At 36.4% G+C, this 13,704-nt stretch overlaps 1 protein-coding gene across 5 annotated transcripts in view; it reads left to right on the top strand.

The window, feature by feature from the left end:
* Positions 1-391: 391 nt before the first annotated feature.
* The window catches only part of LOC18443222 (uncharacterized), a 30,013-nt gene continuing 16,700 nt past the window's right edge, over positions 392-13,704 (top strand). For 3 of the 5 annotated variants that reach the window (XR_016049015.1, XM_006853414.4, XM_020672774.2), the window contains exon 1: positions 392-1,295. Coding sequence is in view for 2 of the 5 variants with exons in the window: in XM_006853414.4 (XP_006853476.2) it covers positions 847-1,295 (449 nt within the window). In the remaining 3 variants the exon portion in view is untranslated. The remainder of the gene's footprint in view (positions 1,296-13,704) is intronic. The other 2 variants (XM_088857769.1, XM_088857770.1) reach the window with 1 other exon arrangement.

Genomic DNA, 13,704 nt, shown 5'->3' on the forward strand with positions numbered 1-13,704 from the left:
ATTCTTTGTATACTTTTTTATTTATAAAATAGTACAAATCAGGAAAATCTATAAATACTCGAAAATTTTAAAAATATATAATCCAGATACTTTATTCTAAGATGAACTATTTTTTTATATATATCAACACTTCTTGAAATTGAGATAATTAATTGGAAGATTCGTCAACATCAGAACACTCTTCCCTTGATGATTTTTACTGTGCACCATATTGTACAATTGCAACCTTGTACAAACGGTTTTCTAAACTATTTCCTTTGTTAATTGGTGTGTAACCTCATAAAAACTTTTGGAAATTATATAAATTGATCATTTATTTTTAATACAATTAAATACAAGAAAATATATAAATTGATCATTTATTTTTAATACAATTAAATACAAGAAAGTGACAATCACACTTTCATCCATTAGATTTTAAATCAAATAGTTATAAATATATTATTAATAACTAGACCCAAATTCTAAAAAAAAAAAATTCAAACTTTGTGATACACCCCACCGTTCAATTTGAGATCTGATGTCTTGGAGCAATGGGGACCTGCTCGTAATAATCCTAGACTTTTTCTTGTGTTAAAAATTGGGTTTGTGGTAATAAATTTGTAGCCGGCCGCGTAACGTTCATTTCCCGCTCTAAGAGCGTCTGTTCGCTCTATAACATAGTGAGAGACAACTGGTCTCCTTCTCTCTCTAAAACTTGGACAGAGCTTTCCCTCTCTAAAAGCTTTTCTTCTCTAAAGCTCTGGTTCGAAGCGGCTCTACTTCTCGAGGCGGTTTCCTCTCTCCCCGTTTCACCCACGACTCTTTGTTTTTCTCTCTACGAATGGGAAGCCATTCCAGTCTGTAATGGAAACCAACTCGATTTCTCTGCAACCTCACCTCGGTGGCTCTGAAGCCGAACCTCTGATTATCGGGGGCTTCCCTCTCCGCCCCCGTACCAGAAGAAGGCTAAGAAGCCCCAGTCCCATTGTAGTGGAAGACGAAGAGCAATCAGAGCTAGAAGAAGAAGAGCAAGAGGTAGAAGGAGAAGAAGAAACTGATGATGAATATGAAGGAGAAGAAGTGGAGAACATTGATTTTAATGAGGTTGTTGTGGGGGAATTAGGTCGAGAAAATGGTGTGAATGGTTGCGATGGTTCTTTACGGAATAGCGGGGCTATGGCAATTCAGGATGAAGAGGAGAGTGAGTGCAATGATAATTGCAAGGCTTCACAGAAGACCGCGGGCGATTTGGATGCATTCTCTTGCCCTATTTGCATGGATCTTTGGACCACTGAAGGAACTCATAGGATCTGGTATGAACCCTGGAACATTATTCAACGACTTTAGGGCTTCTTATTTTCTAATTATCCCTCTCTTTTATGTGGAAAGGTAGCCATTGGCTTGCTACAACGACTCTTTGGTTGCACTCCTTAACAATGCTTGTTGAATGAGGCTCCCTTTTTCTGGCTCAGAAAGCATTGTGAATACATTCTTCTTTCTGAATTATATGGACACTAAAACACCAAAATTTCTATTCTTTCATATAGTTTAGGGTCTTTGCTGGAGTGCCACAGGAGAAAAAGCCAAAAAAGTGGGAACTAATAGAAACAAAATTCAAAATAAGATAGAAAAAAGATAGAAAAGTATATTACTCTTTTCTTTTGAGAGGAGAATGTAACAAGATAGAAAAGTGTATATTACATGTAACAAGATAAGAAAGTGTATATTAGACCATTATATATACAATGAAAGAACCGCAAAAAATAATGGTGTGTGGGCACAATTATTTTTTAAAGAGTTCCTCTCTCTAAAATTTCTATAGGAACATCAAAAAAAAAAAAAAAGAAAAAAAAGAAAAAGGCTCTCCTTCAGCCTAAAGAGGAAATCCACCCCAAAATCGTAGAGTCACCGGAGAAAAGCAAAAATATGGTAACATAAGAAAGAAACATACTCTCCTTCAACTCGAGAGGAATTCCACCGCATAACATAAGCCTAATAATTTTGTCTCTGCTTTACTCATCCACTTCTACATACATTTGTTGGGTTTTTGTGGTCTTTAAAGGCCTAAAGAGCTTATAAATATGATATTTTATAGTGGAATATGCACTTCAATAGAAGTGTGTGTGTTGACTGACCAAGGGTTGGGCAGTTTATAGCTCTGGTGATATTCAAAACCCTTACCCCTGGGCACCAATAAGGGTTACACTGGTCATTCCATGTTGAGGTTGGAGAGATGTTCAAGGATGATGTTTGTAAGCCAGGAGAACTGTGCGGTTGAAGACCTATGAGAGCAAGGATCAAAGCCTCAACTAACTTCCACATGGCATATACACATGATAGTTGCATTACTAGGAAGCAGCTCTGTAGAGGGACACATGTACGTGTGTATAGAAAGAGCCCTTTTACACTGTGGTGACAAACGTTAGACTTGCTCTTAAAGGGGGAATTGAAATCCACATTCCAAGATCATGATCCCTTTGTTGATTGTTTAAATTTTGATAGCCAATCATGAGCCTTTGAAATGAGACTATATGTCATGGATCTTTATTGGGAAGGATAAGAAAAAGTAGTGGATCATAGTTTCTGATGCGAGTGGAGTACTTTTATTGTCGCTATTTTTTACCCATAAATACTAGTCCACCCCTAGTTTTTTTTTTTTTGGTAGAGTACCTTTATTGTCGCTATTTTTGACCCATTAATACTAGTCCACCCCTAGTCTATTTTGTTTTGGTATTAGAAATGTTTTTATGATTTTTAAGTATTTATTTAGAATTTAAAATTTCATTTCTACTGTAATTTTCATCAAAAGGGTGTTTTTAAAATTCTCAAAACTTGATAAGAAACATATGGGGAACAAGGATCCATCCCCCACATGTGGGTGCCAACCATGTGGGGCCCACATGACCTCCTTGGGTGGCATGCCACTTTTCATGCAAAAAGGGGGCACACCACTTTTCATGCAAAAAGGGGGGCACGCCACTTTTTATGCTAAAAGGGGGACACGCCATGTTTTTAGGGGAAACACCCCAGTTTCTTGTTTCAAAATTTATTTTAAATAGGAAATCTTTTGATTTAAAATAGATTTGGTTTCCTATCGTGTGGGAGTTTTAAAATATAGATTATCCTAGATTACGGGAGATCTAGATAATGACAAGATTGGTTATATTTTAAATTTAGAAAGGAGTTGGACTTGAGTCAAAATTTAAAGGGAAAGGTTTTTATCTTTCCACCCAAAATCATGATGGTTAATTTATGGGATGGATGAATTTGATTAAATCTCTCTCACCCCATAAATTTTCTAATTATCCTAATTGTCTAGCAGAAAATTAGATAATGCGTACTTAGATTGGAATCCTATTTAAAATAACAAATAGATTTTGTTTCTATTTAAACAAGATATGAACCTCCTCTCTCTCTACACAACAAGATTCTCTCTCACGCCACCTTGCCTTCTTTTTTAGTTTCATGCCACCCTCTCTCCTCTTAGAGAGAGTCACGCCTCTCTTTCTAAAAGAAATGCTTGTTGTATTTTTGAGAAAAGAAGGGAGACAACCAACCTAGAGACATCTTCAATCGCAGACGAGATGCCTCTTTCGGGTAACATCAGAGTATGGACCCATCTTTTAGACATCCCCTTTTTGATCTTGAAACCATTGACTTCCTCTCCTTGTCGTCTTTGTTGCATTCAAACTTGCCCTCTCAGGGCTTGACCACATTCTGTGGACCCCTTCCCCCTCGGGCCCTTTCTCGATAGTTTCTTTCTATGAGAAACTCCTTTTACCTCCTACTTTTCTTCATTGTCTGAGTTCCATTGTGGCCCAGATTTGGTCATCTATTGCTTCTGCTAAAGTGCAAGCATTCACCTGAATTGCTTGTTTCGAAAAAACCCTCACGGTGGACCAACGACAACCGAGGGGTGTCCCTATCCCCAACCGTTGTTTTATGTGCACTAGTGAGGAAGAATCCAACCCCCACCTCTTTATACACTGCAGACTGGCCTACGAGCTTTGGAGCCTTCTACTTCATCTCTTCAGTCTCTCTTAGGTCACTCCTTCATCCCTTCCGGCCCTCTACAATTTTTCCAAGGACACTCTGTGGCCCTCAGCTGGCAGGCTCCTCTGGAAAGCTTCCATTGAAACCACTATTTGGGTTATTTGGACGTAGAGGAACTAGAGGATATTTCGAGGGACCAAATGTGAAGTTCCTAGTGTTCTCCACAAAATCACCTTGGAGGTAGCTCTTTGGGCATCCAATCACAAGACCTTTCGAGGAGTCTCGGCTACAACTTTCCTACACCAGTGGAAAGAAATTCTCCAGACCCAATCGTCAAGGGCTCTAAGACCTAGCAACTGTTTTGTCCCTTCGGAGAGCTAAACAAAGCTTAACTTCAACGTGTGCTCCTTGTGGAACCCTGGTTCGTTGGAGTGGGTGCAGTCTTCCGAGATCACCTTGGCAATAATACCCTTGCTTTCTTCTCCAAAAACATTGGTCACGCTGACTCCCAATTAGCTGCGTCTTTGGCATTGCTCACTGGCCTCAAGAGCCTTAACCCATCTTGGCCGCAACCACTTATAGTGGAGGGAGATGCAAAAACCTTATCACCTGGGCTGCTGACTCAGGGTCTCCCCCGTGGTATCTGGCTTCGATTTTTTATAAGATTACTCACATTTGCATAGTTATGGACGTCTCATGGAGACATATTTGGTGGGAATCGAACACCCTAATAGACCAACTGGCTAAAGATGGAGCGTCATCCAGTAGCTCAGGACTGTGATTTGTCTGGTTTTTTGGTTTTTTGGTTTTTTGTACTTTTCTTCATTGTAAGCGGCAGGTGTTATGGCCCGCTTTTGGTTTTCAGTTACCCATTTCTGTCGAGTTTTTGGTACTACGCCCGAACATTTTTTGTATAGGACTGCTCTTCCAGGGTAGTCTATTATTTTTCCGGCCTGTGGTTCTCTTCTGCAACACTCTTGTACTTACTATACTTTCTTGAATACAACAGTTAACAACATAAAAAAAAAAAAAAGACAACCAACCTAGAGAGAGATCAACTCACAAGTTCAAATCTATTTTCTTCCCATAGGGGTTTTATAAACTCTAGTGATTTTTGAGCTCTCTAAAACCCTATAAAAAGAAGTATTGCCTGTAGAGCTTTCCTATCTCAGAATTTCCAGTAACATCTAAAGGATTAAAGTTGTGCCAACGGTCAGGGAATTAGGTTTTGGAGTGTACCAAGACCTGTGAGGATAACTCTAAGCATCTTCCAGTCAGTCTTTCTAGTAGTTTTAATTAATTTTCAGTAGTATTTTCTTATTTTCTGTGAATTTCTAGGAACTTGTTTTGTACTAAAAATTATAGTGGAAGTTTGTTTAAAGCTCATGGATAGTTTCAATTTCTCTTGGAAGTGAAAATAAAGATACTAGGTTGTATTCAAGGTATTATTTTTTATTTACAGTAATATTTACTGGCCCATGTAAGTGGAATTTAGGTACATCGGATAAAAGAAAAAGAAATTTTTTTGAATTTAATACATTGAGTTCCACATAGCCAATCCTTACAATATTCATAGAAAATATTATTAAAAAAAAAGACCGAAACCCTAACCTTTGTTAAATCCTAGCCCTTCATCTTCTCAAAAGTAAACATTAAACTCTATATCTCAATTATCTACAGCAACAAAAAGACATAAATCCCTTAATATATCTTAAAGGAAAAATATTTGGCCAGGTAGTTAACTCACCTATTTATGTGCATACCCTCTCCAAACTCCATCCTAAAGATGGATTTCGGATACATAATTTTATGGCTTTCTAATCTCAACGATGATGGTGATCATGAATCTGGAATTTTTTTTTTCTGAAAAATAAAAATGATGTTCTTTGAAATTCTTTTTCCACCATCCACTTTCACTTTTAGTGGAGGCAACATTTTTTGTCCATCTTGGAGATGGATGTTTGATGAATGAGGACACGCATTTAACTAGGTGAGTAAGTTAACTCATCAAAAGTGTGTCCTAACTTAAAAGCCAGTAGACCAAATACCGTAGTTTTCCACGAAAACAAAAAAAAACAAACTACAACAGCAACAAAAGACATAAATACCCTAAAATAACTTAAAAAACTAAAAGTCCAAAAGCCCAAAAGAAAAAGGCTAACTTAGCTTCAAAGGCTTGAACCTTTAACCTCCCTCACCCAAACCATTATGTTTAACACTGAGCTGTAGCCTCAAGGGACAAACAAAGCTAGTTTCAATGTCCATAAAAAGACAATAAAATAAAATTGAAAATTTAACTGCATCATTCTCTTAGGATTGGGAGTAGCTGGACTTCAGGCTTGCCTTTTCAATAGGTGGTGATGGAGTCCCACCAATTTGATATGTGCTTTTTCCACTTTAGTAAACCTATTAATAATGCATTCAATATGCAACTATAAGTTTGATAATTAATCAATTGGATTATGAGCAACCTCTTCATGACAAATAGAATTATCTAATTTTTGCAACCACCAATTCATTTTGCTCATCTATCAAATGAATTTCGCTAATTTGGACTAAGAAGTTTTCTCCAAGCTCTTCATGGATTGATTTATGTTCTCAAATCTCTCCATGGCTTGATTTATGCTTCCTTTGTTTTGTTTATTCGCAATCTCAATTATTTTTGGCAGCACATCCTCAATTGCAAGAGCAGGCCTTGGTAGTATCGTGATTGATGAATTTTTTTTTTGAAGCTCTGATACCACTTTTCCATAGCTCTTTTCATGATTCCTTGTTGATTCTTATGCCCCACATTCCTTCCTTTTCTTTATTTACATATATAAATATCATGAGTTTATGAGCAGAGTGAGAACGACTAGAGTGAACTTTGTTGGCTATGTGGCCTTTCAAGCCCTTAAAGCCAAGAATCTTACGCTCAGTAGGAGTTAGACAGAGACTGAATCTAAGTGCTTAGTGCACAGGGCCTAGATTCATATAGCCTGAGTATTTGAGACATTGAGAGTATACGTTTTGAGTGAACTCTCGGGGAGGTGTGAGGGTCACCTCCCAGTCAGGACTATATTGATTAAAGTGCTTCACAGTTGATGTGATGAGCCAGGGCTTGGAGAATTCAATCGAGAATAATAGAACCCGAGTATTTAAAAGAGTATTCGTCCTATATGGAATTGTCGGCTCATGGGACATGAGTCGGTATCTTGACATGAGGTCGTTCCATGGCATGTGCACCCACAATCATATGGGAACGCCACTCTTTTATAGTATTATCCGACTTAGAAGAACTAGTACACATGTGCTTTGAGAGGACCCCTGTATTTGAGTAGAAACATGTCCATAGGTGTGCACCAGTAATCCATTGAAACACCGGTGATGGGAAGCTCTGGCTCAACGATTTTGATGTGACCAATTATATGTCTCTGCCATAGACTGTGGAGCATAGGCCCATTGGGTTGGCTTGAGACACCGATGAAACATCATTCGGGTTAGCCCAATGGAAGACTCCGACTAATGTTATAAGTTTAGAGATCTCATTTACCTTTAGCCCAATTTAATCTAAAATTGATGAAAAAATATTTTATATTGATGAGAAATTGGTTAACAATGTTGAGAAATCATTTAGAGAATATTTGGGATTTTTGGAGAATTTTTCAGATTTTTTAAACAATAAAAAATGTGATTTTCAATTTGTTTGACATAAATACCAAACAAGGACATCTTATGGGGATGCTACATGGATCCCAAGTGGCCATAGGGATACCACGTGGCACCCCCACCTCCCCACTTGTGGATGACATCATGCTGATGTCATATCCATGTGGGGGACCTATTTATCATTAATTCTTTTGTTGGTATTATGTTATAACATGTTATCTTGTTATTTAAAGTGTTATATATTGTTATGACTTAAGTTTGATTTAAGTCACATTTTTTTTTTTGCTCATATGTGCCATTTTTGGCATGTGTGAAGTCATAAGATTTTGATAATTAATTTGATTCATATTATTATCTACATATGATTTTGTAGCAATATCTTATGTCGCATCACCTTATGGGTTTGACCCATGTGAAATTTAGTGTTGTTAAAATCCTATTGGTGGTGTCATAAGATATTTTATTCACATGTGTGGATGTCTCATATTACTTTTATGTCTATGTCCTTGTCTTTTATGGACTCCCACAAATTATTCAAAACCCATGGGCATAAGTGTAAACATGAATTTGGACTTAATGGGAAATAAAACATGGAGCTAAGGGCTTCAAGGTAAAATGACTATAAACCTATGTTTTAAGGAGTGAAGGGTGTCAAAAGCTCATCTAGATCTTAGTGATAAGATATGGATGAATGGCTTGGATAAAAGCCTCTCATGTGCTATTGATCTAAGGCATCAAGGATCAAGATCAAATCCATCTTTATGATCTAAGTATAAAAGTAACTTATGGGATCAATTATAACCCTAACTTGAGTATTCACTTCAAAGAGAGCAAGAACCTTGTTGACAAAAATGTGGCCACCCATGAGACTATCTTTTTCATTGAGCTTTCATTTGAATCCCTTCCTTTGCGTAGTCGCTCATTTATGTGATCAAGCCCATACTATTGCTTTATTAAGGTATTGATTTTTCTTTTTATATTTTTAATTCCTACCTCATTCTCATTATCACAGCTTGCTGTAATTCTTAATTTACAGTAGCTTTCTTCATTTTTGGTCATGAAAACTTGATATTTAAAGAGGCCCAAAGCAATAGTGTAGATCATACTCATAGTATGTGTAGACTACCTTTCTTACTCCATGATCTTGAGTAGTTCCAACTTAATTTTCTTGATCTTATTTTTTTCTGGAATATTTACTGAGAATAGACAATTGATGAGAGGTTTATTTCATCATATTTGAGCATATGAAATAGTCCCTTGAGTTCATTTTTCAATGTTGAAAAGTTTGTGTGGTCTCTTATGGACCACATGGTGTGTTTTCGACATAACTTCCTTATTTTGTATAGTATCTCTCTTAAACTTTGAAGGGCTATTTTGATACATGTCTCTCTCATGACTTGATCCTTATTAAGTGAAATAAAAGTGATCATTTGCTTCCCATTGGATTGATCTCTTTCAGTTATTATTATCACTTGTGCATTAGACAATGGGATAAAATTAAGTCATCAAAAGGCCCTTTCGTGGCCCGGGCACAAGGGGTTCAAACCATAGTTTCCCCATGTATGTTTGCATGTTAATTTGATGTATTTACAGTTATTAAATGGATTCATGATTGGTTAAATTGAGTATGTTGTGTGAATATTGAGATTGTTCTTTAGTCTTGCGGCATGAGCTTTATTGCTATGCATTATTGTTTATGCGAATTGAAATCTTATTGGATTATTATGATCAAGTGTATGATGTGTATGAGACATTGTGATATATGATGAGGATAAAGAATGAAGATGGAAGTATCATATAATTGTGATGTAATGAGGAATTGCGAGTGCAAATCATGCAATATTTTAAATTGTATTGACTTTAATTGTATTTTTGAATAAGGGATTTGTAAGGGACCTATTAAGGCTGAATTTTATTATTCAAATGAGTTTAAACCATGTTTGTAAGCTGGAATATATGTATTAGGGTTTTGTATTGAGATATTCATGCATTTAAACCCTTAAGTTTTTATACAATGGAAAAATTTTAGAAGATGGCATGTCTAGCCCATTGGTCTTATACCACAAACAAACTTCAGGAATAAGGCTTGTTGATGTCGTTGCTTGTAGTTTTTTTCGTTCTATCCATTTGTGATTGCGTTTTATTTGGATATTCCGGGATTTATCAATATAAGTTATTATGCATCACGTTCAGTGTTCAAAAAAGTGGACCGTCCAGGGCCTAGGCTGTCGAAAAGGCCTGGGCTCATCGCCCAGACCTAAGTGGACAAATTGGGCGGCAGTCCTTGAGCGACCACCCAGGGCTTGCGCCTCGCCTAGGACCGGAATTTTTTTTTTTTTAGTTGTATTGATTTTTTTTTTAATATAAAAGGTTTGAAGGATGGGTTTTAGGTTCATTCAAACCTAAGCCCACAGGAACCCATTTTAGAGAGAAAGAACCTCAATAAAACTAAATCTTGTGACTTTCATTTGATCAAAGTGCTTCTCAAAGTTACAAAAAAACAGATCCAAACATCACTTAGGTAGATATGTTTTAGTTTTGGAGTTTTATAATCCTATTAGATGGAGTTTTTTATTAGTTTAGTACCAGAAAACATCTCAGAGGTGGGAGTTTTGAGTTCGAGCAATCAAAATAAGTGAAAAATATTATTTTTTACATTGCTTGTGTTATTTTGAGATATCTTCTTCAGGCTCTAGTCGAAGTGGAGATCCGGGTTAGAAATATGGATATAACTCGAATTCAAATGACAAAAACTGCATTTGATGCAATTTTTGTGAAAAAGATATGAAAGGAGGAATAAACCGATTTAAGAAGCATCTTGCTAGTATTAAGGGAGATGTTGCCCCTTGTAAAAATGTTCCTGAAGCTATTAGAGAGGAGATTAAGCAATATATGAGTTTTGTAAAACTAAAACAAGAACAAAATCCTTGTCATTTGAATAGATCTATTTCTACTACTCCTAGAAGAAGTGATCTGGGTTAGAAGTATGGTTATAACCCAAAACCAAACAAAAAAAATTGTATAAGGTGTAATTTTTTTGAAAAAGATACCAATGGAGGTATTAACCTATTCAAGAAACACGTTGCTGGTATTAAAGGGAATGTTGCTTCTTGTAAAAAGTTTTCTGAAGCTATTCGGGATGAGATTAGACAACTTTTGAATTTAAAAGAACCAAAAAATGATGACAATGAGCATTTTTCTACGGAAATATCTTCTCCAAGTTCTTCTAGAAGTGGTGATCCAGGTTGGAAGTATGGTTATAACCCGAATCCGAATTACAAAAATCGTATTAAATATAATTATTGTAGAAATGATAGTAATGGGGGTATTTACCGGTTTAAAAAACACCTTGCCGGTATTAAGGGGGATGTTGCCCTGTGTAAAAATGTTCCTGAGGCTACCAGGGAAGAAATTATACAGTGTTTGAGTTCAGAGAAGCACAAAAAGATAGAAAAGGGTAGAGTGGCCAAGACTCCTAAGGCCTCATCTGCACATATTAGTAAGACGGTGGCAGAAGAAGAGGAGGAAGAGGAAGATTCAGAAGAAACAGAAGAGGACGAGCGTTATATTGAAGAGGGAGATGACACTGATGATGATGGCCTCGATTCTGATGCATATGATGAAGCTGACCTTATTCCGTATGATGATGATGATGATTGTTAAGGAAAAGGCAGATTCAGAAGAAACAGAAGAGGACGAGCGTTATATTGAAGAGGGAGATGACACTGATGATGATGGCCTCGATTCTGATGCATATGATGAAGCTGACCTTATTCCTTCTGATGATGATGATGATGATTGTTGAGTGTTGACTGTTGTGTTGAGTGTTGACTATTTTGTCCTAGACTATATATTTTTTGAACTTTTGCATATTTTCTTTTTCTTATTTTTAGTTTCTAGTTCTACTATCTAACTTTTGTGTGTACAATCTGCAGTGTATCAGACTATCAGTGTATGCTTGTATGGTTTTACTATTTTTGCATTGTATGAAAAATATGGATTATGGTCTTATGAATTATCAAAATTCTCTTCTCAACTTCTATCTTCTTTTTTTAACTGGGATTATGGTCTGATTTTTTTTATTTTTTTCCAAATGGGCCGCCCAGGTTCTGAGTGCCTGCCTAGGCGTTGGGCGACCTGGACCCCCATGGCTGCCTAGGGCCCACCTAGCACTTTTTGAAACTATGATCAAGTTTCACTTTGAAGTTGAGCTAGGTTATAGCTAGTATAATATAAGAAAATAGCTAGCAAGGCCCATAGTGTTTGACTGTCTAGATTCCATAATAATCAAAACATTTGACGCTAAATAATGCTTCCCAAGCTCTGGTGAAAGAGGTGGCTTGTATTAGGTCGGCAGTCAACGTAAAATTTTGCCAAAACTTTGCATGAATCCTGAATCTCTATTATTTGCTTATGTTAGGACATTCCCTGTAAGCAACACGGTGGACTAGAAATTGGGTACAGTGAGAAATGAAAATGTTAGCTAGGACGTTCCTTAAAAGCAATACGCCTAGCGCTGCCCAGTTATGGTGAAAAATAGGTAAGGGTTCCCTTGACATTTTGGACGAGCGTGGGTAAAGAAGTTAGTCCAAGAAAATAGGATTCGTCTAGCGGCATGGAATGTAGGAGTGCTTATAGGTAAGAGTATAGAGTCAATGGATACAATGAGATGAATGAGAGTAAACATAGCTTGTCTACAGGAAACTAAGTGGAAAGACAAAAAAAGCTAAGGAAATATATGAGTATATGGGTATAAACTTTTGTATATGGGAAAGGATAATAATAGAAATGGCCTAGGCATAATAATAGACAAAGATTTAAAAGATAAAGTTGTTAATGTCAAGAGAGTTGGTGATAGGCTCCTATTAATTAAACTTGTATTAGTGGAAGAGTTAACTAACATAATTAGTGCTTATGCACGACAAGTAGGACTAGAGGATAGAATTAAGAGACAGTTCTGGGCGGACATGGATGGACCAGTCCAAGACATACCAAATGGAGAAATGATCTTTTTAAGAGGGAATTTAAAAGGGAAGGATAGTAGAGGATATGAAGGGGTACATGGTGGTTATGGGTTTGGTGAAAGAAATGAAATGGGTGAGGCTATTCTATATTTTGTTATGATATACAACCTAGCAATAACAAACACTTACTTTAAAAAACAAGATGAACATTTAATAACGTATAAAAGTGATCACATGGAAGCCAAATAGACTTCTTTTAGTTAAGAAGGTAGATCGACTATCATGTATAGATTATAAGGTTATCCCAAAAGAGAGTTTGACTATGCAACCTAGACTTGTGGTTATGGATGTTTGCATAAAGAGATGGAAGAGAAGGGCAAATTAATAGGTGTCTAAGAACTAGGTGGTAGAATTTAGAAAATGAGAAATAGACTTATTTAGGAATAAATTAGTTAAAGAAAGAAAATGAAACTTTAAACATGAAGTCAATGTTGTGCAGAATGAGATGACTGATTGTATTAAGAAAGTGGCAAAGTCCTAGGAAAAATGAGAGGGAAAAGAAATTTTGATAATGAAACTTAGTGGTGGAGTGATGCTCGAAGGCCATTAGCGAAAAACGATCATGTTATAACACTTGGCAATGTAATAAAAATGATCAAAATTTAGAAGAATATAAAAATGCTAAGAAAACCGCGAAACAAATAGCAAGAATAAAATTAAGGCATATGATAATCTATATTGTAAACTAGAAATAAGAAAAGGTACAAAAGATGTCTTCAAATTAGCAAAAACAAGAGAGAAAAAGTGTAGGGATCTAGACCATATTAAATGCATGAAGAGGAGTATTAAAGGATCTTGGTGAGAATGAAGAGGTTAACGAAAGGTGGAGTTTATTTTAAAAAATTATTAAATGAAGAACACAATCGGAACACATTCATAGAAGGAATTGTTGAGATAAATGAGGGCAGAGATCATAGATACATTATCAAAAATAAAAGAAGCTTTGAAGATGATGAAGATAGGAAAGGCTTTAAGACCAGATGGTGTCCCGATAGAGGTTTGGAAGTACATGGGGAGATCGGCATTGACTGGCTAGCCAAGTTGTTCAACAAGGTAT

The sequence above is a fragment of the Amborella trichopoda genome, chromosome 2 (assembly GCF_054954075.1).
Source record: "Amborella trichopoda isolate Santa Cruz 75 chromosome 2, AtrichopodaSantaCruz75HAP2 v2.0, whole genome shotgun sequence".
NCBI lineage: Eukaryota > Viridiplantae > Streptophyta > Magnoliopsida > Amborellales > Amborellaceae > Amborella > Amborella trichopoda.